The sequence below is a fragment of the Enoplosus armatus genome, chromosome 2 (assembly GCF_043641665.1).
Source record: "Enoplosus armatus isolate fEnoArm2 chromosome 2, fEnoArm2.hap1, whole genome shotgun sequence".
NCBI classification, from domain to species: domain Eukaryota; kingdom Metazoa; phylum Chordata; class Actinopteri; order Centrarchiformes; family Enoplosidae; genus Enoplosus; species Enoplosus armatus.
In genome coordinates, this window is record NC_092181.1 from 23,468,257 (window position 1) to 23,495,589 (window position 27,333).

Sequence of the window (27,333 nt, forward strand, 5' to 3'; positions counted from 1 at the left end):
AATGTAATTGAACTTGCTTTGAAAATCTTCTAATTTCTGCAAGTGGTAATGGATGACAGTCTTATTCCTATATTTTCCTGCTGCACTTCACAAGTCGTCAGTTCTTCAAGTATTCCTTTGTCTTCTGATGCATGGTTGCTGTTGTTGGTCATGCTAACTAATGCGTTCTCTCCTAGAGAAAAAGCAAGCTGAACTGTCAGCTTTAAGCTTATGTATGGGAAGGAGCAGAACTGCAAAGCTTTGATGTTTTTATTTTAAGAACTATTGTATTCTCTATTTATTCCAAATATTCATTATTGATGATGACAGAAACGTAAACACATTACGTCCTGTGCACCAGATTTTTTTGCACCACCTACTCGGTTGTTGGGAATATTAAGTGCAGAGGCTTTATGAATTGGTTATAGGTATTACCAGTTATCATTTGGTGACAGAGAGTAGCAAAACACAAACTTGACAAATTATTGTGTGCTGGGTGATTGTTTTATTTAATATTTAAGGGTGGTTTTAAATATATTTGTCAGACAAGGCCATCTCAAAGAACTGGCATTATTAAATTCAGTCTAATTATTAAGAACAATGATGTTATTTTTCAGGCAGGTTTTCAGAACCAATCAGCTCATTTTCTCCTTTTTTGTTTGTTCTGTCTTATCATAAGTAGCCCCTCTGTGGTTTGGACCCTGTTTTCTTTCTGGGGGGAAATCATGTTCATTAGCACATGGTGGTGAATTACATCACCATCATGGCTTCAACAAGTACAGCAGAATTACAGCTATTTTGAATTTAGCTGATAAGAACAACAGCAAAAAGAGATATGTGGTCTAAAATCAATCCATTCAACAATTTCTGTTTTTTGTTTTTGTTTTTTTGTCTGATTTTTGTTTTTTTGTCTGATTTTTGTTTTTTCTTGCACTGCAGACTGTAGCAGCAATAATGGTAGACTTAACACTGCTGTACTTGCTCTTGCTGTCATGCCAGTGTCTAGACGAAGGTAATTGTTGCCGTTGCAAGAGGTTGCATCAACGTAGTCTCTCTGTTGTAAATGTGCTTACAATGCCATGCACAATTTTATAATACTCAGCCACAGCAATGTTAATGTTTAGACATTTTCAGATAGAAAGAGACATAGTTCTAGATGAAAAAGCAATTGCATGCTTGTAGCCCAGGTAAAGTTTTTTTTTCCAGCCTTAATGTCTATCTCGTACATTAAAATATATTCTTGAAACCATGAAAACAATTTCAGCAATATATGTGAAAACATGACTTAATGTTAAAGGCCTGCAAGCAATCCCTTGAGGCTGCAGTGTTGACATTTTTGCTTTTGCCTTTCCAGTAGTGAAGCTAAAAATATAGTTCATCCTGAATATGAGGTTTTATGGCAATGTGGCAAGTAGTTGGTAGATATTTAGCTCTCTTGTTAGATATTTTGTTCTTCATGATGTTGGGCAGATGGGCAGACCACCAGGTAATTGCCAGCAGTTGACACCCCTGCAGAGTCGCAGGGAAAATAAAATCAGAGCCTACTCAAACAACAAGCCCTCGTGACCAGAACGCTTAGCACTTTCATAACCAATTTCCTTGGGGGAACCCTGTCTATACTATATTTCACTGAGACAGTTGAATACAGTAGTGTTAAAGACGCACATAATAACAATGTCAAAGACAACGCTGTTTAGCAATGTCCTCTTCTGACTTCCCCAACAGAAGTAACTAGAAATCTTTTTAAATGAGAATAATTTCTCTGTTAATAATATAATTCCTATATATAATATATATTCCTATATAATTCCTTCTAATTACAATCACATTATCAAGAAACATTGTAATAAAGTACCTCTTCTTAGTCACTTCATTGTTTTGAAATAGGCCAGAATAGTGTAGAGCTGAAGTAGAGCGCGTCCAAATCCTTAAATAAATGATGCTGTTGCTTACTTTGGATGGGTGTTTTCCAACAGTTAAGCTCAGATTGATGATGATGATATTAGTGGCTGAAGGACGGCAGCAGCAATTGAGGGCGAGAAGGAACTGTCTCTTCAATCAGGTTTGGTGTCCCACATAGCATCAGCCTTCCACATGCCAACCTAGAATTTGTCTAAAGGCACGAGAACCTTCCCTTCATCACTATGAAGCTTGTTATCCAGTCTTGCTACTGTTTGCCATTGACTGAGATTTTCTTTCTCGCCAGACAGTGTGTCTTCCCATCACACTGGCATGTAAGGAGTTATGTGCATTGGTAGGAAGAAAGAAAATCCTGATGTTTCTGAAAAAAATTGATAACAGCCTTCTGACTCTTGAGAAGAAGAGATGATGGCAGCGCCGCTCCGTTTTTATCCAGTAAATCAGTGAAATGATTCAAGATGTCAGAAAAGAGGGCCTCATTCCCCTTCAGCCTGCTCAGTGTAAGATGCTATTTGAGAGAGAAATGTCAGTAATGACAGTTATGGTGAAACACATTTGATTGAACATATAAGTACTTTTTTGCCTTATATTTCAAGACTTCCAAAGGGTAAAAAACAGCTGGAAAGGTTTTTAAATACTCAGTAATTTCTTGATCATATAAATTACAGCTATATCTTGTAATATTTCAGTGATAAAACTGAAAACCCATCCGTCCAGTGGCTGGCACACTACAACAAGCAACTGGGAGTCCAATTACCAGCCTAAAGACACAAGAAAGGTCACTGCAACACTTTGGGTTCATACAAGTGAGATGGTTCAACGTGACCAACTTGTCTGATGTGGAACAGGATGACATATTGCACATTCCAGTTGTTCCCGAGGGAATCTTCAGCACTATACTTGTCTCCATGTTGAAAAGGTGTTAAACTAAGAAGGTACAAGAGAGAGACCATACAGCTCAGTCTCTGTGGAAGACACTGCGGCTCTGCAGACCTTTGCCTTCATGCTTTCGAGGCTCAACTTCAACTTACTCTTGCTTATCCATAAACTCCAAAAGGCTCAGGTCCCTGTGGCAGAGCCCGTCAGAGATTCTGATACCAATACTACATGTTCTAAAAAAAACTCTTCAACTTCATCTCCACCAAGGCTACTCTGCTGGTACTGTTCTCCAGTTGGCCTGCAAGGAGGTCGTCTTAGCAGTCCACCCAAATTAGTACTCGGCTGCTATTTCTTCTTGCTGTCTTGACGGCAGGCCAGCATCCACTTGTCTGCTCTCTTATAAAAGGCATTGAGACTATGACCTGTCTCCAGACATTTTACTGCCTCTTGGGAGTCAATGATTGCTCTGTAGGCTCTCTGAAGCCAACTGAAGACAGACATGAGGGTGCTGTCTTTAAAGATATCTGTACTGTTGGCTCAAACCTCAGAGAAGCAAGTTAGTGATATGTATGCCCTTCCTGTGCTACTTTCCAGTAGGCAGTTTACGCCAGGGAATCTGAAGGTGACCTTGCAGCCTTGTTCTGCCCTTCATCGCAAATTTGACCAAATCATGCTGACCTGTGGATCTTGGAGCCCTTCAGCTGTAGTCCTACTGCTTTTCAGAACAGCAAATTCTAATCCCAGTTTGTGTTTTGCATGTGTATCTCCCCTGAGGAGTGTTCTACATCTAAACGAGTTAGTCCGTTTTAGTTTTTTTTATCTCAAGCACATGCATGCACACGGATGACACAATGTACAGTCCTATCAATGATGTCACTATTCCACTGATCAAAAGGTGGCAGTAACATGCCAAAATATATACCAAGATATGCTGCAATATCTAACAAAGACAGTGAAGAGGAAGACTGCAAGCGAGTAAACATGGATTTAAGATACTTTAAAAATCGGCTTAGCAAAATGTTTAATGAGGAAGGAAATGCACTCAACTCATTTTCTAGAGCTCAAGGATACACACAATGCATTTGGGTGAGTGACATTGAATGTAAACATAAGTTTTGTTTGTTTACAAGGAACCTCCATAGGGCCCCTTTTAACTAGGGCTTTTATCAAAGGATACCAGATATTTGTGTCCTGGACTAAGCCTTACAGGGATAAGCCCATTACAAAACAAAACTTTCTCAGTGCAAAGAGGATGCTGTTGCACATCTGCTACTACTCCATCCTGAGCTTTCAGGCTCCAATTGGCTTATGTCTTCCTCATCTTCCACCAGGGACCTGGCGACCCAGCTCGTCATCCTCAAATTTTACCCATGCAGTTACACCACTGTGTAACCTCCACCTAGATTCATCCATGGTTCCCTCATTGCCTTAAGGATGGAGGTAGCCTACCTGCTCAGCAACTGCTCTGCATTCATCATAGCCAGACCACATCACAGAAAGCCACAGTAGGGTTTCTCCTTGTTGCTATTATTTTCTAAATGACATCACATTGTTATCAAGTACCAGTTCGGTAGCTTACTTCTCGTGGTACACTACTTGATGCATTTTTGCCAAAGGTAAGCCCACAGATGATTCAGTTTTGTTTGTGCAGCTTACAACATTAAATCCTCTTAAATTTATGACATGAGATCCCAAAGGACAACCGTATATTACATCTAGGTTTGATAACAGACGTAGCAGTAACAGGAATCATCTTCACTGCAAAAGGACACTATCATATCTAGATCTGGTTATATCTAAGGACAATGTGGACATTAAGACAGTAGAGTAAGAAATGTACACGATACTTGGTTCTCACGCTCTTTTGATGTTTTTTCATTTTCTTTTGAAACATCTTTAGATTGTTGTAAATAGATATTTACAAAAAACGAATAAAGTAACTCAATAGCTACATTTCCCTGGATACTGGACGGTTACTCTGGATAATCCACAGACCTTGCTGCCAACAGTTTACTGCCAACTTTGGTTTAACACAAAAAGAAAGTAGTTTCAATGAGAACTGTTGACAATGAGGTATCTGCATTTTCCAGAGTAACCAGGCCACTTTTTAGATTTGTTATGATTTTTTTTACATGGAATCTTTCAGGGGTTTGAGCTCCACAAATGAAATTCCATTCACCACTATTGTGTTTGGATAGCACCATAAATATCAGAGTTGAATATCTAAATCTATATAGCTTTTTAATGCATGTATAATTTCCGTGGGACAGGTATAGATAATTTGTAAATGTCTCAAATATCAAGACAGGAGCTCCAATCTGATTTTGATAATGTGACTCAGCGGAAGAGGTTTGCCTCTTCTGTCTCCCCATTCAACATCACTTTACCTCACTTTATCACTTCATGTGGTTTAAGGGTGTGTGTTCGTTATTTTTTGATAGTTCCCCTCTGCTCTTGCACTCACTCACCATTAGTGTGTCACCTGTTCCATCAGTGACTCATATGTCCCCTGTGGTCAATGCTGTTTTTAGTATATAAGTGGATGTTTCAGAGCGGTTTGTTCAGCTGTGTTAAAAACAGACATTGTTCCCTGGACTTCGATGTCCCCTCTCTCTCCTCTCTCTCTCTCTCTCTCTCTCTCTCTCTCTCTCTCTCTCTCTCTCTCTCTCTCTCTCTCTCTCTCTCTCTCTCTCTCTCTCTCTCTCTCTCTCTCTCTCTCCTCTCTCTCTCTCTCTCTCTCTCTCTCTCTCTCTCTCTCTCTCTCTCTCTCTCTCTCTAGCTCTTGATCTCCTGCTCTGTTGCTCTTTTTTAAAACAGACTCTGCTCCCTGGTATTAGATGTGTTGTTATTGTTGTTCTATGAATAAGAGATATGTAGCCTCAGGCACTTAGAATGGCACTCCACCTTGCTGCACTGTAAATACTGTGTGGAAGAGTAGGCTGTATAAATGCATGTATACACACACACACACACACACACACACACACACACAAAATAGGCCAACTGAAATACTGTAATATTAAGCAGTTTGCCAACATCCACTTTGAAACTTAGGCAATTTGGCATATTTCTGTTGTTGCAGCAGTGAACTAAATTATAATATATAAACACGTTGTGCACCACTTTCCCTGTCTTTTCTCAAATGCAGACATGCATGTGCAGTGAAAGATAATTATACCTTTCTCCATTTCATAGATGACTGTCCCTGTTTAAAGTTTTAGATTTTTTTAGATCTTTTATTTCAGTGGATCATACTTATTCACTTGATTACTTTTGGTCTTTCTGTCGTACCCTCTTTTGTACAGAAGGTAAAATGGATGAAGACAAGAAGATGGCCCTTTTCCATTTTCTCACTTTAGTTTGAGAGTTCAGCCAATTAAAAAATGATTATTCAATTTTTTCGGCTGACTCTGAAGGGATGTGCTTTTAATGCTAAAGAGAAATACATTTCCTTTGTTTTTGCTGTTGAGCAGTCAATTAAGTCTTTGCCCCTCGGCTCAGTCCAGGCATACAAAAAGTATAATATGAATTCCGTGGCCAAATCATTCTAATTTTCTTTAGCTTGACCTAATTTTAAGGAAGTATGTCTGAAAGAGTTTTCGCTTTTTGACAGCATGTAGCTGTTGGCTGCGTTTTGAGGACTTAACTCTTCTTTTTGTGCTGGGTTTACAGCTCTAATCTACATATCTCTCTCACACTATCTGGCTCTACCTTCCATTTTCTCTCGCTGCTTATCACAACACACATACAGATGCATCCTTGAATAAACCCTCCATATACAGATGTAGAACTTCAAAAGATTGACGCAGAAAGAAAATAAGCCAGGACTTTGTTTGGCTGTGACGTATGTGCAGTCCAGTTGAAAATGTTTTGATATAAATACACACATTCTCTGTTCCTCATTTTGGAAAGCTCAATCCCTCTGTTCCTTTTAAATTATACAAAGCGTTATTTATAAGCATGTGAGGCTTTTTCCCCCCCATCCATGCTACTTTTCTCCTATCTATGCTGAAGGCAATGATGTCCCAACCCTCTTTGTTTTCACTGTGTTCTTTTCTATGTCCTTCTCCATTTCCCATATTCATATCCCGTTTCTCCTTGTCTGCCTCTTGCTCTCCCCCACGCCTGTAGTTTATTTGGCGCTTGGGGGCATATGGAATCTAATTTAGCCAGTAATCAAGAGCTCAGATTGGTGTGTGTGGATGTTGTGTGTGTTCCTGTTTGTGTGTGTGTCTCCTTATATTGGCATTAAGCTAAGATAGACTCTTCTCATTTACCCTGATCTCATAGAGTCAGAGGAAAACCAAGTAAGAAAAGAAGGAAAATGTTATCAGGAAACAACATTCCCATTTTTGCTTTAGTGTCAGCTTCTTTTTCTGTGTGTTTTCTCTTGTCGCTAACATCCATCTGTACTTACCACTGTATGTGTGTGTATTTACCACTGTATGTGTGTATGTTATGTCATTTTTTGTTAGTCTGTTTGTTAGATTCACTGCTACTCTTAAATCTTCTTGAACTGTAGTAAAATATAATGATTGCATCAATATATATTGAAACATTTACTGAAACTCTTGTATTGCCAGTGCTTTAGTTTCAGTGACTTAGAATTTTCAGTAAAACTATTTTATTGCCTTCATATTTACTGTTGCAGTGTATATATGTATATGTTGAACTTCACATTATGTGTCTGAGGTTAAAACACATTACACAACAGCACATTACTAAATACTTATCCAAATAATGTGTGATAATTTCAGTTAGCTGCTTAGAGTTTTTGCGTCTTATTGGTCCGACTCTGACAGTTTTGTTCACAAACATGTCAAATGTACTTCATTCGCTGCATGCAGTGAATCAGTGCCGGGTATTCTGCTGCTGTGGTCCACGCTGCTCTGTGCTGAGGGCAAAGAGTAGCACACTGGGAAATAAAGCAGGTAGGCAGTCTGATGCTCATAACTTCACTGTATGCTCCTGTGGCCTCTGTAGAGAAGATTTTGGCAGGCTAGGTAAAGCAGAGCAGTCATAGGTTACACAAAATAAATATCTTTAGATACAGAAAGTTGGAAATAAAGTTGTTTGAATTCCAAATTCCTTGTCTCCTACACAAGCTTTTAGTAGCAGACCTGCTTCATCCATGCAATGTTGGCGTCACCATTTATTACACTGAATAAATATGAGCATAACCTACAAAGTGATTCATTAAATTGTGCAATATCCTGTGAGAGTCTGGATGTTTTCCTACATCTGTAAGTGCGTTCCCATCTACCTGTTTATATGCGCCTTTTCAATTTGGAAAAAAGATTAGTGTATTGATACAAGCAAAATGTGACAGCGCAATGGAAACAGACTTGGCAAATAAATCATGATGTACATAAAGCATGTGACTTATTTGTCAGTCAAGCTTTTGCTCAGCTGAAGAGACCAAAAATAGCGGCAGACAATAACATCTGATATGTGTGGACTGATGAGGAGACTGTAACTTTCCTCGAATTAATACACTCGACAAGTACAAATTTCCACATGAGGTTTGACTGGCATTCTCTTAATTACGTCATCTCGTTATGCCCTCGTCTTCTGCAATGGTTTAATGGAACCCGACTGGAGAATTAGCGCCACCAGCTGTTTATCTCGATGTCGCTCAACTCTTTGCACTACATTTGGATGGAAACCTGACTTGTGCCATGCATCTACTCCCCATAAGTTTCGGGAATGTATGTGCATATGTTTCTGAAAAATGAATGTGCCAAAATACTGTGAAGTTGCATTCTAATACAGTACGAATAATAACTGGAGTGTTGTTGCGTGTTTCCCTTCTAAAATTAATTCTAAAAGATAATCTTAGTGCACTGTGCAAGATGCATATAATCTGTTTAAGCTAGTTTGTCGCATAACCAAGAAAGGTCAAACGTTTTCAACTGCCTTCGCCAGCCAAGGTTAGATACCAATAAACTAAAATATTGCAGCACAGTTGTTGTTGCAGTAACCTAAAGTATAACATACAGTCACTAAAAATAATGCTATAAAACTTTTACATCGCAAAAAACAATCTGTTTGTGTTTCACTATCTAAAATCTGCCAGAATAATGCTATAAAACTTTTACATCGCAAAAAACAATCTGTTTGTGTTTCACTATCTAAAATCTGCCAGTGCTAAGCAAAGCGAATGGAGACATGGCTATTTATTACATCCAATCTCTTTTCAGCAGCACAAAATGAAAAAAAAAAATGCAGTTAAATGATAAATTGCAACAGGGTTTATAATATTTAAAATGTTCACGTTTTCTTGAGTCATTGTAACTGAAAGCAAAGATTGATTTCTTGGAAAGCACTTTCGTGCATGCACTTCACCTTTCATCTCCTCCCAATATATTCCTCTGAATCACAGTCAACACACACTGTCTGATGCTTTCCATAAAACTCTTCCTGGCCTTTTGACTAAGGAAGTCTGTTCAAGCTTTACTGCCGTGTCCATGTTTTTACCACACACATTTCACAGAAACACTGGTGTTACCTGGTGTTTCATGCAGTACACAGATTCTAAAGGCCTGTGAGTTATTATGTGTGAGAACTTCAAAAGCTGTTTATTTGATCAATAGGGGGAAAAAAGTCCATCGGGAAGGACAGAGAGAGAGACTCTCTTGGATACCAATGCTTTTTAGCCTGTTTTCTTTTTCATCCAAACCATGACCAGACAGACTAAATGGTCTTAAGACTACTATAGTTGACATCGTAATGTGACAGAAGATGCATCTCAAGCCAAAGTACAATGACAGCTGAACAAAGACTTGTGCAGTCATTTACAGCTGATGCAATCTACAACCCTTTTGATAATTAGTTAATAGTTTAGATCATATTTTCATGCAAAAATGTCTACTGGTCTCTGGCTCCAGCTTCTCCAATGTTGTAGTGTGACAGAGAATTCATTTTCTAGCAGGACAATGACCATAATCACGGATCATGGCTATGCTAGGCCTATTTAAAAGTTCAACGTTTGGGGAAATATGCTTATTTCTTTTCTTGCCAAGAGTTAGATTAGAAGATTAATTTGCCTGTCATATATGTCTGTTTAAAATATGAAGCTAGAGTCAGCAGCAGGTTAGCTTAACTTAGAATGAGGACTTAGAAACAGTGGGAAACAGCTAGCCTGGCCCTGTCCAAAGGTAAAAGAATCTGCCTACTCATTTGTTAAATCCGTGCAAACACCAAAGTGTAAAGATAATACTTTGTGGTGGTAATATGTGGGGTTATGTGCTGGACTATTTCTTGGTCGGTCACAGTGACTTCCTTGTCATCACTGTGATGTTGCCAGGCAACCAGCGGAGGCTTAAGAGTCTTGCCCTTAAAGAAACATTGACATTTTAGCACTCAACTCGAGAAAAGAGTTTAAAGTACAATATTTCCTTTCAAAGAGTAGGATAATAATGTGTTGTGTGTGATAATGTGTCATTAGTAACAACGTTTCATTGATCTGCTTTAGTACCGCATCTAATTTTATACATTTGTGGCGCATGATGAAATTATAGTTTTGGTGGAGGACTCAGGCTTTAGGACCCTGCTGTTTACATTTATGCACTATTGTTAAGTTATATTTCACATTACCATTAATAGTACGTCATCTCTGTATTTCTTGAAAGACTTCCAGAGTTTTTGATTAAGAAGATTGTATTTTGATTCCACTCAAGTTAAAAGAACTCTAAAGAAAAACAGTACAATTGATGGACGTATAATCTTTGTCTTTATGCCTCTTTCTGTCTCAGGGAGACTATGATCCAGTCAAAACCCGAGTTCTCCACCTCAAAATGAACCCTACCACTGTTGCCAAGCAACAGCGCCAGCAGGAAGTTGAGTCTCTTCGGGAGGAAGTGACATGTCTCAGGGAACTCGTGCGGTCATTGCAGGATGGAGGCGCTCTGGTCCATTCGCAAGACGACTCCAGTATGCACTCCTCCAGTCTCGGCCTCAGTTTGCCGCCATCGAAGGAGGTGCTGGGTAAGATCCCCAAAACAGACTCACATTTACAGCCTCACTTGTACTAATTTGGCTCATTAGATTGTACTAGCCTCGTAATAAATGAAACGGGGTTGGGTTGTTGCATCGACTCTTTCATTGTCCCTCACATTTCCGTCACCATAAATTTTTATGGAGCTGAACATAGGTGCCGCAGCTGAGATTAGGGCCAGAGCAAACATTATAGGACAAATAAATCTTCACCAACACAGACTACATTAATGTAGGACACAGTAAGTGCATGCGTATAAAAGGCTCAACTTGAGCTGTAATTAGTTATAGCCAGTTGTTATTGAATAGTGCTATGCTTGAAATGTTTTGCAAGTTCTCCCTGTACCATATAAAACCACTCAACATGACCGGGTAAATGAAACTGAGTTATATTTGAACATTCCATTATACGGCATTGAACGGCTGCTTATTTGACTCTTTATTCTGTTTTTAAGGTAAATGCAGGTACTGACATAATAACATTACGGAAGCAATTTGATATTTTACCACTTTCCACACAGCACATTTTTGACAGATGTTCAGGTCCTGTTCCCTTTTAGGCTAATTTAAAAAATTAAATGGGAGAAAGCGTTAACCTACGCCCTCTACTGGCTGCGTCCGAAACCAAAGTAAGAAGGGAGCTGCTTCATTGATATTTGTATCTGAGGCCACTGAGGCTTTTGTCCTCTTACGTGTGAATATATGACAGACAGTTAGAGGGGGAAAGTGTAGTTATGACGGGGTTAAATATTTAATTGGAGTTCAGGGCAGTTCAGCGCCGGAAGTCTGTTGGCTAATTTGTCTTCTGAGGACCATAGTGTTCTTCTCTACGCTCTCTCTCTCATTTATTCTTCCTCTGTCTCTCGCTCACTAACACTCCAACTCATCTCTCGTCACTGCTCTTTTTTCCAACTTCCACCCTTATTTTTACTTTTTACACTTCCTTTCACTCTTGTCTTTTCTCTGTCACTTCCCCCTGTTTTTAGTTGTGCCTGTCTGTTCCTGACCCATTCTTCTCCTGTTCTTTTTTTTCTTTTTCTTTTTTTTCATGTGAAATGATAATTGAGTTTCTCACCGGTGTGCTCAATTTAAACTCTGGCAGATAATGCCGACCTAATGTGTGATATCTGTTCTTATCTTCAGACCAGGGTCAATGCAATGGGATGTCTGGAAATGTATCAAAGAAACTGGATAATTGTCATGTCTTTGAGATTGGCAGAGATTTATATAAGAAAGTATTACTTCATATACTCTACTACTATGACTTTAGTGATAGACCCCATTAACAACGGTTGAACCTCGCCATGAAATAAGAAATGAGAGATCTAAAAAAGACATTTTGAAAGTTAAGGACTTGCAAAAAGAAGTTAATATTACAATGAATGGTTTGGCAAAAATCCCACAAAATTGTTTCACAAGACGTTTTGGGTTTTTGAGCCTTAGTTATTATTATTAGCCTTTGTTGACTATGGTATCATGATTATAGTCAGTTGGAACATTTTGTGCAAATAGAAAATGCCAATTGCTGTCTTATTATTTTCCATATTTTCTCCATATGCAGTATCTCTTAGCTTTTTGTAAATTGCTCAGGCTCAAACACAATTAATTCCATTTACATTCTAAACTGTGGGTTCATGAGAAGATTTTTAATGGCAGCCATGTGTGCATGCATAGGTGAGCAATGCTACCAGTGACCTCAGAGCTAAGTACGCTCTACAGTTACATATTTAATGAGATTTTAAACAATTATAATGGAAAAAGCATGTAAAATGAAGCCTAGGGTTAGTGACAGGAATTGTCCTTTAATTTGGTTCATTTTTGCACAAGGTTAGAAAGGCTTCTATTATACTCATTAAGCATTTTTTTTAATTAAATGAAACCATTGAATTGAGCTGTTGTTATTAAGTACTATTCCTGGCTTTACACATGACTGCGTTTTGTGAATGAAATAATTTTTTGCTCCTTCTTTGAAGCGTCCTGAGGGTTACTTTGCAGTGGAATGTGAACATATTATAGTTTGAACACACAGTTCACCAGTCTTCCTGCTGTAGGGCTTCTAGACAGATTTTATTTCAGTAACAACTTTGGTCAGACCTTACCACTTACAGATTAATCTGCCCAGGCCATAATCCCCTCCCCTACTTTTACTGCTATAACCCATCTCTACTTTATCATCTCCATGCTGAGTGATTTTTTTTTTTTCAAGTATGCCAATGCTTTACTTAGTTGTTTTTATTTTTTGTTTATACTCACAAATAGTGCATTTTTCATGAATGTTTACCGTAGAATAGTTGCCCTTTCTTCTTTCCCTTTCAACTTGAGTAGTCTTCAGAAGTCAAAGGAAGCAAAGTCAAGATGAAAAAAGGATAATTGTGTTATATATATAGATATATAGATGTGTGTGTGTGTGTGTGCTCCCTCAGCAGTGGAATTTCCTTGACAGCCTTTAAGAGACAGAGCCCAGACCCATAGAGACCAATTAAGGGCAAAAGTCAGAAGTCACTAACTTTCTCAAAACTTCAAAAAACAAAATCTTCTAACCTTGGTTCAAATACTTACCCACTGGCACATTTGCGTGTGCACATTTGTCTTTGCGATTGCTCAGGCAATAACATGTCCATGTCCCTGCGTATGTGTCCATTTGTCTGCATGTTACAGTAAATTTAAGCAGCGTCTACTTCATGCTGTCACTTGAGAATTAACAGCCATTTTCAGTGCAGTTTGATAGCTGTCATATAGTGACAGTTTTGTCACAATGCTGAAGTCTTGAAACAGTATTTATCAGCACTGACTGACACTCAAGAGGAGCCCAGTCACCCAGGAGACAGACAGACAGGCACAAAGACAGACACTCACACACTCTCAGACAGTTTATACTTTCTAGCCATTTACTCGTTTAATAATGACGGATTGAAATGTAATAGGCTAAGATGTATGAAGAGAAGAATGATGGGTAGAAGTAATTATCAACCACAGCAGGGTTAGAAGCCTGGGCTGTGAAAATGCACCACTGTCACTATTAACTGCTCTTGCAAGATTATTAGAAATATGTATGTGTGAAAGCACAAGAGAATTTGACTGGTTGGTGGTGTTGGCTGCAAGACAGTGAATGGCACTGGTTAAGTATAGTATTATTCTTATCAAAGTAGATGCACATTTGAGCAATTGAAATGCCTTTGACCTTGAAAAAATGTATCAACGCAAGCTGAGCTTTTCTGTGGGGTTAATAAGCATTTTATGTGCCTTGGTCTCCCATTTTTGAATCTCTTTCTGGTGCTCTTGCCTTTTTTTATTACCCGTGTTTTTGATAATAATTTTTTGTTGAACTAGGCATTTTGTTCGGGGTACATAGCAGGAACAAGATTGAGGACAATTGTTTAGGATTTAGTGAAGACGACAACACCATGATACTCACTGCTATTTAGATACAGCAATCTGTCCACTTTTCATCATGCGTGGGCCTCCATTTTCTTGGCTGAAATCATAGAAATAATAATCAAATGACATTGACTGTTGATGACTCTGCCAGTATTAACGGAGACTAAGCTATCTGACGCTGTGGTCAGATGATTAAATAGTACGTACACAAACCTATTGAGAATGTTTTCAGTAAATATTATCTGTCACATCATGGAAACGTTTCCCTCTTTGTGGTTGTTCTGTTCTCCTCACTCCTTTCACCATTTCTAATGTTGCATTATACTCATGCACATCACACACGCCCACGTGCATGTGTATCACTTTTAACTTTTTCCACAGTGATAACATTTTAAATGATTCCCTCCATAACGACTCATTTTCGCTCAGACAAACTAATTTCTCTGCCTTCTCAAATCAAGTCTTCAAATTAAAGTAATTATCACAAATTGATTTTCAACAAATTAAAGTCAAGGCCCTTCCTGCTTCTCCTCTCCATGAATCGCTGTGCTCCCAGCTAGGAGACGCAGCTGACTGCTTTAGTCACCATTACACTGCATTATAGTTGTAACTACACTGGTCCGATGAAATAACGGCCTCGCTTCATACAGATGTCTTTTGAAGATTTATTTTCTCTCTCTCTCTCTCTCTCTCTCTCTCTCTCTCTCTCTCTCTCTCTCTCTCTCTCTCTCTCTTTCGACAGCAGACACCGTGAAAACTACAAGAAAACAAAGACAAAGTTTCAAACATACGTCTCTCAGACTCACTTTGCTCACTTAAAGAGCGCTACGTTTTAACATTTACATTACAGTATGAACTCGATCATGAATTTATGACAGAAACATATATTACAATAAACAACTCAATGAAACATGTCTCTAAGACAGTTACAATAGTGCTTTGGAGATGCTAAGTGGGAGTGTATATTTGACATGAAGCCATGTACTTGTGGAGCTCCATGGAGATATCTTGCACATGTAGCTTAGTCTTAGAGTGGAATGCCTGAGTTGCTCATGTACATATAGAGTGATGTTATGAAAATATAACGACCAGCCATACTTACTTACATTCCAGACCAGTGTCAGAATATCTGACTGACATATCTGACGTATTCTCCCAACTTTTGTGTGTGTTGCAGATTTACGCAAGCAGATGGAGAGCTCAGAGCTCAGGAACCGGAGGCTGAAGGAGGTGTTTCAGAGTAAAATTCAGGAATTCCGCACAGTCTGCTACGTCCTCACCGGCTATCAGATCGATATCACCACCGAGAACCAATACAGGCTCACCTCAGTCTATGCAGAGCACATGGACGACTCCCTGCTCTTCAAAAAGGTACACATACTTTCCATTAAGGGCTGGGCAACGTGGACACAATCAAGTTCAAGAGATAAAGGTTATAAGAAATGTGTATGTGTAACTGTAATACAACCTTTAGGACCAGAAAAACACAAATTGAAACTATATCACAATATTACCATAAACAAAATCCCAGATATCCAGTCTCACATAATGATATCAGCATTATCAACATATTTTAGCTTTACATGCATCTCTCCCCTACACACTTGCTGAGATCAGATATGGTTGCAGGTAGCTATGAGCCACTGGCAGTGTGTATTTCTGTAAGCATATGCATCGTGATCATTAACATAGAAGTGTGAAGTTAAAAGGGAAACTGTCAACAATGAGGCTGTAGCATCTGTGTGAGTGCTGATATCTGTCTCGGCGAGATCTTTCACGAATGCTTCAGGAAGTGCAAATTTGACCTTGCAAGGTGTGTCCCCCCCCCCCCCCCCCCCTTTTTACTTTATCCCCCATATCCACGTTTATGCACCATTACGCCACATTATAGCTTTGTGCCCGACTTGGCCATGCAGGGAGAGGAACACTACGTCGACAGAGAGTCTCCTCTGCTGTATTGAATGTGTGTGTACCTTGTGAGTGGAGGAATGATGGTTTGTGTGTTTGTGTGTGTGTGTGTGTGTGTGTGTGTGTAAGGGAGAGAGTGATGACTGGGCAGTGTCACAGGGCTGGGCTGCATTAATCGATCACCACTCCCCATACACTCATTGAGTGGGCTAAATAAAAACTGTATGTGTGTCTGTCCCCTAGCTGTTGAGCAAATCCTTTTCTTAAGTAGCTTTAAAGTGAAAACATCCTGTTGTGCTCCCTTCGCACTTACCTCTTTTTGTCCTTCCTTCCCCTTCTCTCCTCTCTCCATCCTGTCCTGCTACACTTTTTCTCTCTTTATCTCTCTCTTTTTGTTTATCCCTCCCCCTCTCTGTGTTACTCTCTGATCTTGAGTGTGTAGCAGTAGCTAATCACTGTGTTGTTGCTGTGTGGTGTTATGATAGGGGGCCTCTAGCTAGAACAGAAAGCGTGGAGAATCCATACTGGCAAGGTAGAAGGCACTTTTATTATCTTGGCAGGGTAATTATTGTGGTCAAGTGCTAGTCGATTGCAACTGGCTATTACTGCCTTGCTCAAGGACTCACTTGAATGCTAGTTGAGTAGAGAATAACATGAAAATAAGATTTAAATGGGGAGATTTAAACGTACATGTGCGCGTACATGTATTTTTTTTTTCTCTTGCTGGTGTGTCCAATCTGCTCCATCGAATCCACCTGCGACCCTGCCAGAAGAGATAATTCACTGTCAATATTTATTAACCTCAGACTGCGTCCATAGAACACTCTCTCTCTCTCTCACACACACACACACACACACACACACACAGTCGTAATGCCCTCATAGTGCGCACTGTCACACTCAAATGCACACATACTCACTCCAATCTCAACACTCTCCGTCACACCACACTTCACCACACTGCACCCCTCCCCCCTCTCTCTCTCTCTGTTGGGTGCACATGCATACAGATGTACAGAGACAAACACACACATACACACAAAACAGATGCTAACACCTCCTGTATTAGTATTCAGGGTGTTCTCCACTGTCTGAGTGTGTATGACACACACGCCTGGTGGCCTATGGGAGCAGCGAGGCCTGTACTACTAATGGAATACGACACTCGCTCCGCGCACACACACACACACAAACGCACACACACGCACACATATAAAGGAACACCCACATTTAAAGGAACACACACAAATACACATGAATACAATACACATAACATGCATAACATGCTCTTTACGTGTGTGTGACTGTAATCTGGGTTATGAGAATATAAAGTGGACTAATTGTAGGATGAGGCAAGAGTAAGTGGAGAGAAAAGGGGGGATTTTGGACAGGGAGCATAGAAGACTTTACAAATAGGATTCTAATGGTATTCACCTCAGCAACAGGGTTGCCAGATAATCCTGCTAATATCCCCCTCTAGCAGAGGCACCCAAATCCCCCCCCTATGGTGTAAGCTGTTTAACCTGCGACTGTCACGTTCCCTCTCGCTCTCTTTTCTCACGCATTCATTATGTCGTACTCTCATTCAAATTATGTCTTCATCCTTTATTCGTGTTTACTTTTCAGCCTTTTAACAAAATATAATTTGGTAATTGAAACATTTCATGGTTTTCTGTCACTCACTCATTCAGTCCTGTAGATGGTAGGGGGACAAATTGATAGTCATAATTATGACTGCAAGAAATGTTTTGTTAATTCAATCTTTGTCACTAACTTGGCTCAGATGTTGTAATTTAAACTACTTTTTCTCCATTACATCTGTAAAACGTGTCAGCACAATCAAATGCTAATTGAGGGTTTTGGGGGAAAGGGATGCTGAAACAATACTGCAGTGATCATAACTTATGTAAATATATCCTTACGATTGAAAGAAAACATGTCGATCAAAGCTTCAGTCTGTGTATTCAAAGTAAGACTAACGATTATTTTTTATTATTGATATATCTATATATGCTCATTTTTTCCTAGATTCATCAATAGACGGATAATCTATGAAATGTAAAAAAACAAATACAGAAAATGCTGCTCACTATTTCTTTAAGTCTCAAAGGTTATTAAAATAAAGTCATTAAATGTCAATCCAAAAACCAAAGATATTCAGGGTTTATTACCTCCTTTGCCCTATAGAGTGCCGCTGGAATGAGTCCTAAAACCCAGAAATGAGTTCGCAATTTGCACTTCCGGTTCCCTCGTCTCAAAGTCAATGGGGTTTCTTGAATGGTATTTTGGTTAGATGTCTGAAATAAGGTCTGTGGTCAACACAAGCTTAAGAGATTTTCACCTTTTGTTCTACGACATAAAATACCTTAGTGAATACACCACTTTTGAAGGTTTTAAGTGTCTTTAAAAGGCGGTTGTTAACAAGTGGCTAAATGAGACTACAGAGGTTTTCAGGGACATTAAAAGTCATCACGCCGCACACGGAAACTCATCTACTCACTCATTCGCCTTGGCCTGTGCTATCACAGCACACTTTTGTTTGCCACAGAGTTTATTTTCTGCCATAATCCAAAATCCAATGGAAAAATCCCATTGGCTTTTTGTCGAGGGAAAGTTAGCACCGCCCTGCTAACTTCCGGGCTGGCCTGCAACAATATGTCATCCCTGCAGCACTCTACACCACACAAACTATAGCCTCAAAAATGACCACAGACTTTAACCAATATGTCTCACAAGCCTCATAAAGATTGTATCTTGGGAGGACTGTGTCGATGAATTAGCTTGTACAAGTGCTTTTGTGTCCACCCTCTCACTGAAAATCTGCTATAATGTCGTTGTAACACTGATTGGCATAGCATTGAGCAAGAGCTAACGTTCTTTAAATAAACTGTCAACATCATTACGACAACAAAAATATAAATATTATTTCCTCATTTTGCTCAGCAGGATTGCTTTTAGACATACTAGTGACATGGATCTAGGATTGGTGATGTTTCTCAGCTCATCAATCAGTCCAACATCGGACCAGAGTGAAATACTGTGTCTCAACAACTATCGGATGGATTGCAAAGGAATTTGGTACAGACAGGCTGGCTATTCAGCTAGCTCCTCCAACAGATAAAAATGTCCACTAGCTGTCCAGTGTTTCATTGTCCATCTTGGTGGAAATTTGTCTTTGATGAAACTTGAGCTGTAAACTTAAACATTGCAACAGTATGCAACATTAGAAACCAGGACAACATGTACAGCATTAATAACACCAAAGAAGAAAGTGATTAAATCTAAATGTACAACCAAACAAATATTACTAATATTCGAATTTCAATTCATGACCAAATACCCCTGCAAATAATGATTGAATTCAAGCTTCAGTTGTACTTTGAGATTAGTGTTAACATAGCTGGCAAACATGCTAAATGTTTGCCTGTTACTGTATGCATGTTAACACGAAGATATAGTAAATGTATGGATTGTTCAAAGTTACTATTTGTTTCATTGCATTTACTTTATTTTCTGGTTAATTATGATGCACACCTCCAAAGCATTTACCATAAAATGTTTAGAATTTTACTTCAAATTTGTGGACTTCAAAGTCAAAAGGAATCTCATTATGTTGGCACCTCCATGCTGCTGTTTTTGATCAAGTTTGCAGAATAAAGTCAGACGTTAGAATGTGTGCTGCGTTAACAGCCGGTATTAAAGTGGTGGGAGATCAAAAGTTGTGTGTGTCAAAGTCGACTGTACCTGTGTGGTTCTTTTTAGTGTTGCAAACAAGAACCAGTACGGTGCAAAAGCGACTTGATCATAGCTAGTTTATGTGGAGAAATGCTGTTTGTCAATTAATAATGGATTAATGCAATGCTATGTTAAAATGGCTGTGATGCCAGAATTATTTTGATAGGGAAAGTGTGCAGAAAATGTTTGTGTGTATTAGCCTAACTTGAGCATGTGTGTGATTTATATTTTTAGCTCACCCCTAGGTGAGAGGGCTGATTAGCATCAGTGATTAGGTATTTATGAGGCCCTGCTAATCAGCGAGATAAACACCGTAGCTGTGCGAGCGAGTGAGTTATTTGAACATTTTTCTTCCAGAAGTTTCAAGGAGAGGGAGACACTGCTTTCATTTTACAACATTAACATTTGCCCATTTAAAGGTTCAGCTAAAGTCCCAAAAAATCTGTCTGACATTACAGGATAGACTTTTTTATGTACACACACATTTCTGCAGACCCAAGAAATAACAAGTCTTGTCATTTTTTTTCTTTTAATTTCCTCTAAGGTAATAGAAAAAAAGTACTTTATTTGAATCATAACAATCATGTTGGCTAGCAACATGTAGTAGCTCCCACTATGGCCTATGCTGTTTGTGTTGTTCTAATTTGACAAACAAATTTTGCAACTTAAGTTGAAAAAAACAAGGACGGCACATTGTAGACAAACAAGTCTTACAAGTCGTGTGTCTCTGTACGTAATCTCCCAGAGCAGACCCACTGCTGGGCTTACACACCTCTGCTATTGATTAGCTCATTAACAAATAAACACACGCGCACAGAGCTGTGCTTCTAGATGTTCTCTATCGAGCGACTGACTTTTCTGTTTTTATTCTCTTTCTCTTGCTTTCTTTCTTTTCTATCCCTCCTATTGCTGTCTCCCGCTCCTCCTTCACTTCCTTGACACTCTCCCCCCTATCTTCACTTCCTAATGAAAGGAGAAGATAGAATCTCAGGGCCAGCTCATTAAAATATACTCCCAATTAACTGTCAACCCTCTCACCAGAGAGAGATGGAGGGAAAGAAAAGAATGTATGGAGGAATGGTGGAAGGTAGGTGATGCGTAGACAGAGCACAATAAGCAATATAGCACCTTTTGAAAAAGCTAAATAATTTGTATTTGTGTGTGACAGTGGGAGAAGGAAGAGGACAGTTAATAAAGTACAGTTTATGAACACTGTCTAGTCTTAATGACCTGCCTCTGTTTTATCAGCCACTTGGGAATGATTAACGCCACACAAATGTGTCTTTGCCTGTGAGTATGTGTGTGTAAGACAGATTGTAAGCCATCACTGCTTGAATGGTTCAGTCATTTGTCTGTTATAGCTTAATTTTAAAATAACTTTGACGCACAGCTCGACTGTCAGGGTTGCTGCGGGCTACAGGTCCAATAAGACTCGAGCCATGGGAGCGCTCAGGAGCTGCTGGAGTGGTGCCTAAAACGTTTCTGGTGTCACTCTCTCTCACCCAGTGATAAACCTGTTATCTTTGCCTCTCTCTTTTTCTGACCAATCAGATTTAATGCCACTAGAGTGTTGGAGTGTTATTTGTAGCAGGCAGAGTGGCAGCTACTTAAAATGATAAGGAGCGATAAAGGTGTTGTATTTTCTTTTTTTTAACCAATTTTTTTTATTGATTAGACAGTAAAGTGGAATGAGCAAGCTCATTTTAAAGAGAATGGCCTTTACAGTACATTCATTGCCCACAACAACACTATTGACAGCAGCCAGTAGGCTGTAAAAATACCAATAGAGCTGATTTTAAAAAGGAGGACAGTTAGAGAACCCTCCTATTTGTAATCAGAGTTATGGCAACATTTTCGTTTTCCTATCTCATGTCACATATTTAATCGGCAAAACAACTGTACTGCCTGTAACACACGTGCACACGTTTGTATCGAAACAGATCCAACAGTAACATAATGAGCATCTGTCTTAACCAAACATACATACACAAACATGAGTTTTAACTTACTGATAAAAAGGTGCCAGTCAGAAAACTTTATGCTGTTAACACATCCTTGCACTAGTTTATGATATATTGTATTTGCACATTGATTATGAAGTCATTCATAGTAACCTTTAAAAGAGTTTGCCACTGTCTTACCCTTTGCATAATGCTTAAGGGATCAAAAATCTAATGAGTCATAACTTGAAATGAAACCTTGTATGATACCTTGTATAATACTTAATCTGTGGGCTGACAAATATAACCCTAAACCTCTTCATTAAGAGAAATATTTGCATTGGATAAATGAGGAGACTTACAGTAGCACTTCATGTCCAGCTTATTGCTGGCTTTATTTACCATATTTAGGTTATCAGGCTTCATCCATGAATACTGTAAATGGTAATGGACTTATATATCGATTTTCAACTGTAACGTTTCCCAAAGCGCTTTACAGATTAGGTACCATTCACCCATTAACACACACATTCGCACACCAATTGAGACCAAGCTGCCATGCAAGGTGCTGGCCTCCATCGGGAGCAACTTACGGTTCAGTGTCTTGCTCAAGGACACTTGCACATGTGGACAGGGGGAGCCAGGAATCGAACTTAACCTGCTCTACCTCCCGTGCAACAGTGCTAACCACTGCACCATTGTGCCAACTGTACTCATTCAGGGAAGATAATGCAGCTCTGTTTGTAGCACTGTAGATTAAAGACCAATGCAGTTAGAAAAGAAATTCTGTCAAGATATTGCTGAGCCATTGGATGTGAGTTTGTGGATGAATATTTGTGTGTACTGTATGTTTATCTTGATATTTCCCTGAGCAAAATGGGTCTTGAATAATCACTGAAATAACATCCATCATGTCATTCCTATCATACGTTGGCTCTAGTCATCTAAAATTTCTTTGTGTGTGTGGACATGCATGAGCTCCTGTGCATGTGTACAAGAGTTGAGAGCAATAAAATGAATATGAAACTAAAAAGGATAGATGAGTGGGTGTTTGGGAAAAGAAAGAAGGCTTGCTGGGACTGAATTTCACTTTGCTCAGTGACTGAAACAAAACACTCACTGATGTATCGCTGATAGCTATGAAGATAAACATGAGCAAAGCGCTAATAAACAGTAAACACAAAGGCTGATGGGAATACAAGAGTGAATAAATTAACTGCGTTTTCAGTGGATATGACTTTATGTACTTAAACCTTCAGAGAGAAATGTTGGAGTTAAAATCCCGGAGAAAGAAGAGAATGTTGACTCTGATTTCTCCTGACAGTTTCCTGTCCTGCTTGCCCTCGGGATGTGTATGTGTATATGTGTGTTTGTGTGTCTGTGCACGCACGCTGGTGTGCGTGCGCTTGTCGGCGTCACTGTCTCCTCTGGTCGATGTTCGGAACATATGTCTGCTGTCTCCATGGTAACGTGATACATCAGAACCACACAGGTCCACCTGAGGTCATGAATATTCCTGAGCGGGAGAAGGTCTCTCCAGCTCGGTACAGACTCAGAGCGCTTCACACATTGATGTTGTCCAGATAACTCCGGTGTTTGTGTGTGTCGACACTTTGAATTTACAATTTAGAGGGAAGAAAAGATTTGACCATTTTTGATCAGTTTGACTGTCATGCATCAAGATCAGCTCTTGCGTGCACATGATCTCATGGATTTGGTTGGGTTGTGTACTGACGAGTGAATGGATGTTATTGATGAATATTTTTAAAAGGGAACTTTTAAAGGGGATTTTGGTCTGTTTACAGGTTTTGAGGAGTACTAATGCATATGTGAAAGAAGTTGTATAAAGCCTTTTGTGGCTCCAGAGGGAGCTGCGCAAAGTCTGATACATTAAAGACTTCAAGTTTGTAAATGAAAGAAATCTGGGGGTGTGGAGTTAGAAAGTGTTTACCAGACCTCTGCTGCCCACTCCTCATCTCTGCTTGAGGCTAGCGGCCATTACTAGCGTAGCATACCCAATTTCCAAATGTTGTCATCAGGTTTAGACACAGAAGAAGGATGCGTAGAATAAAAAATAGATCTCTGGTTCTGCGGCATCAAACCCCCCCCTTTTTTAATCTGTCCATTGTGACCCTGACGATGCAATGCTTAATCGGTGGAGTATTAAAATTTCCCTTGTCTTCACCCTCTATGCAAAGAAAGATAAGAGAAATGCTAAGAGTGCACTTCAGTATCATATTAGCTACAATGTTTGATGCTGTAAGTAATCTACAGTAAAAGGTCAGCTATCTTATAAGCTTCCTCTGAGTATTTGTGTTTGCTCCCAGGACTGGTAATTAGCTACCTAATCTCATCAGCCTGAAACATCACTTTGACACACAGACAGGGTTTATAGATGACAATTTCTCTGAAGTTCTCTGAAGTTTCATTTGATTCAGAAACTTGATCTCGAATTGTGTTTTTTCAAATATATTTATAGCTACGTATACTCTACATGTCATGTACTGTACAATGCAGCTAAAGTTACACAAAACATCAAATAACTATAAACATAACTGGGGTTTTTTTTTTCCAGATTTTGCTCATAGACGTCTATAAAAGAGGATGCTATAGACATTTAATTTGTTTAATCTCAAGACAACGACGATTTTACTAGGCCGTAATGTCAAGCTTATTTATACTGGATACAATCAGAAACAGGCCATACTACAAAGTGACACTATTGGCTGTTTTCTATCTTATCTTATTAAGACATTGTTAATCATGTTAGTTATACTAGAGTAGCCTCATTACTTTCAACCCAACATGTAACCAAATGGAAAGTTCCCTTAAACTACATTTTGATAAAGTTCCAGTACACCTGAGATATAAAACAGGATTATGTGTATGTGAGGCAAAGAGATGCATTAGCTTAGTGATTCCAACAAGCTGCATTACACGTCTTCCCAAAACTGCACATGTACCAGTAAATATGTCTAGGTAACAAACACAGTATCACTACAAATTCACAGTTCATTTGGAAAAACTCACCTGTTGCTGAGCGTCTCAAAATTCCAGGAGCTAAGTCTTGTTTACCAGCCCAGTTTGTTTTGAGTCCTGTTTGAAATGCATACTTATAATGTTTTGCATTGAGTTCTGGCTGAAATTCACACTGCCTAGAAATACCCCTTTTTCTTCCTCCCTTGGAATACGCTGGTTGGAATTTTAATGGTGAGAAATCCAGCCTAATGGGCGGGTTTCTTCTGTAATGGTCCCGGCTTTGTTTAATACTACACAGAGGTCAGCACTCCCTCAACTCTAATTAGCTGATTAATGACCTGTCAATCATACTTCAAAGGTGACACCCAGGGCAGAGCAGTATTGCATATTTAGAGTTTTCCTCTCTGTGAAAAAATGATTCACAATATGTTCAAAACCGAATATTTGAACCGGGACAAAAATATGATAAAACAATCAAGCAATTGACAGTTATTGATGGCATTTCTGGGAGTTTAGGCCACCACCCGAATTTTGAGTGTCCTCTCAGAAATACCCGGGAAATGTGACCTTATGAGTTCAATGAACATCTAGACACATGTTAAGTTTTAAGGTGTCTTGTATTGACAGCTGTAACTGATTCCATATTTTATGTATTTATGCTAGTGATATTCAGGTTGATCAGTTGTTCAGTTAGGCTGTTAATGATACCACTCACAAAATAGTTTTCTGTTAGATGTATGAAGTCATTAGTTATTTATTGTTCAGACACATGAACAACGCTTTAAAAACAGTAAATAAAAAGCTGATTAGAATATAAATATGGATAGAATTGCTGCTGATTTAATTATTTTCTCTACTCCATCTCGCTCTATCTCTCTTCCTCTCTCTGACATCCTCCTCCCGACTGCAGAAAAATGCCAAAATCTGCATTTAAATTGAAAGCTATTCATCTGCATATTTTTGATTATTCAATTAATTTGCCTTCTGTTTTTTCACCCCCATCAATCAGCAGCTATGCCATGCAGTGGAATTGTTTATCGTTGTTGATGCTGTTGTTGGTGGGACAGTGGTGTGTGTATGTGTGCGTACTGTATGTGTGTGTGGAGCGGCTGAGCAGAGGTGGGTGAAGGTGGAAATGAGATCTATTCAGCAGAGGGAGGCGAGAACAAGGCAGAGAGGGTAAGACGGAGAAGAAAAGTCCCCTCATTAGTGGTAGAGAGCGCAGACAGAGGTCAACTGATCTGTGAACTGCATGTCACCACCTCAATATGGAGCCATCTGTCACATCCACGCATGCACACAGTCTGAGGCCTCTATTTTAACAGTACAGTTGCAAAGATCAGCGCAAAGCAGTGTGTCATGTCACTACGGACAGTGGAGCTGTCTTTAAGCATTTCATATAGACGTAAATAGCTGGGAGAATTAGTGATATAAATTGTAGGGGAGTGGTGATTAATCATTTTGTTTTCCTGCACATTGCTTGTCATGCCAATCACAGTTACACATAACAGAAAGTGCTCATCAAATGGAAATGGAAATGAGAATGCAGAAAGCTTTTCCAAGTACAAAAAAAACACAGCATTTGTTGTCTGGGGGACTATAATAGTTAATGTATAATAAAGAAGGACTTTACTTTGAGGAGATGTCATGTTTTCTGTGGGTGATGTTGTGAGGTGACACAATAATCCAATAGAACAATTACATTCGATACAATAAACAATAACAGTTAAATAATAAGGTTTTATTTGATCGGACAGTAGTGTAATTGCAACCAAAACTGTCAATGAAGCAATAGTTTAGTCATTAATATCATTCATCATCGTCACGGCATCAGTTGACAACATTTCATCAATGACTAACCAGAGAGAGTTGTGGATAAAGAAAAGAAGATAACCTGTTTTTTGACTCACTGCTATTAAATAAATGCAGCCGTATCGCATCATATCACAATTAAAAGTGTATTTTAAGAGTTAAAAATGAAACACCACTTTAGCCAGGCAAATTTAAAAGAGGGCCATGACAGTCACGGCTGTTGCCCCTGGTTACCCAGTGATTTTGGATGAGAAGAGGGCGGCCGACGGGGCTAAGAGGAAGGCAGACAGAGTGGGAGAAGATTGACGAGTAGATTGATTGAAAAGAAATTTTGTTGAATTTCGATAGTTGAGTAACAGCCAACCAGTTTGATGCGTGCAGAAGTCTGTGTGTTATTAATGAAGTTTTTTTGTGATGATGTAATCAATGTAAACGCAGTTGATCATGTGCGTAATGGCACTGTGCTTCAGTGTGGGCCTTTTTTTTTTTTCAAATTAGACGCTACAGATATAACGCACATGTGCCCTGCTTTCAAAATAAAAACCAGTGTAAAAGCAGGTGAGCATGGCAGATACTGGTAAGAATAATCTGTTAACCTTTATCTTTTGCTGCTTTACTGACATTCTTGCTACAGTTGCATTAAGTTTCTTTTTTTTGGTTTTTGATGCTTCTGTAAATGTCTACTAGTTGTAGTAACAAATCCCACTAAAAGACCAAAACCGACTTTCTGACTTCCATTAGTAAGATCAGTTCATTGTTGGTTTTGGTCTTTTCAGAACAATATTTGTTGACAGTGAGAAAAATCACC

At 39.1% G+C, this 27,333-nt stretch overlaps 1 protein-coding gene across 1 annotated transcript in view; it reads left to right on the forward strand.

Moving 5' to 3' along the window:
* Window positions 1–27,333, forward strand: part of mad1l1 (mitotic arrest deficient 1 like 1) — a 51,724-nt gene that overhangs the window by 17,937 nt on the left and 6,454 nt on the right. The window contains exons 16-17 of the mRNA XM_070924114.1: window positions 10,533–10,764; window positions 15,329–15,522. Coding sequence (XP_070780215.1) covers window positions 10,533–10,764; window positions 15,329–15,522 — 426 coding nt within the window. The remainder of the gene's footprint in view (window positions 1–10,532; window positions 10,765–15,328; window positions 15,523–27,333) is intronic.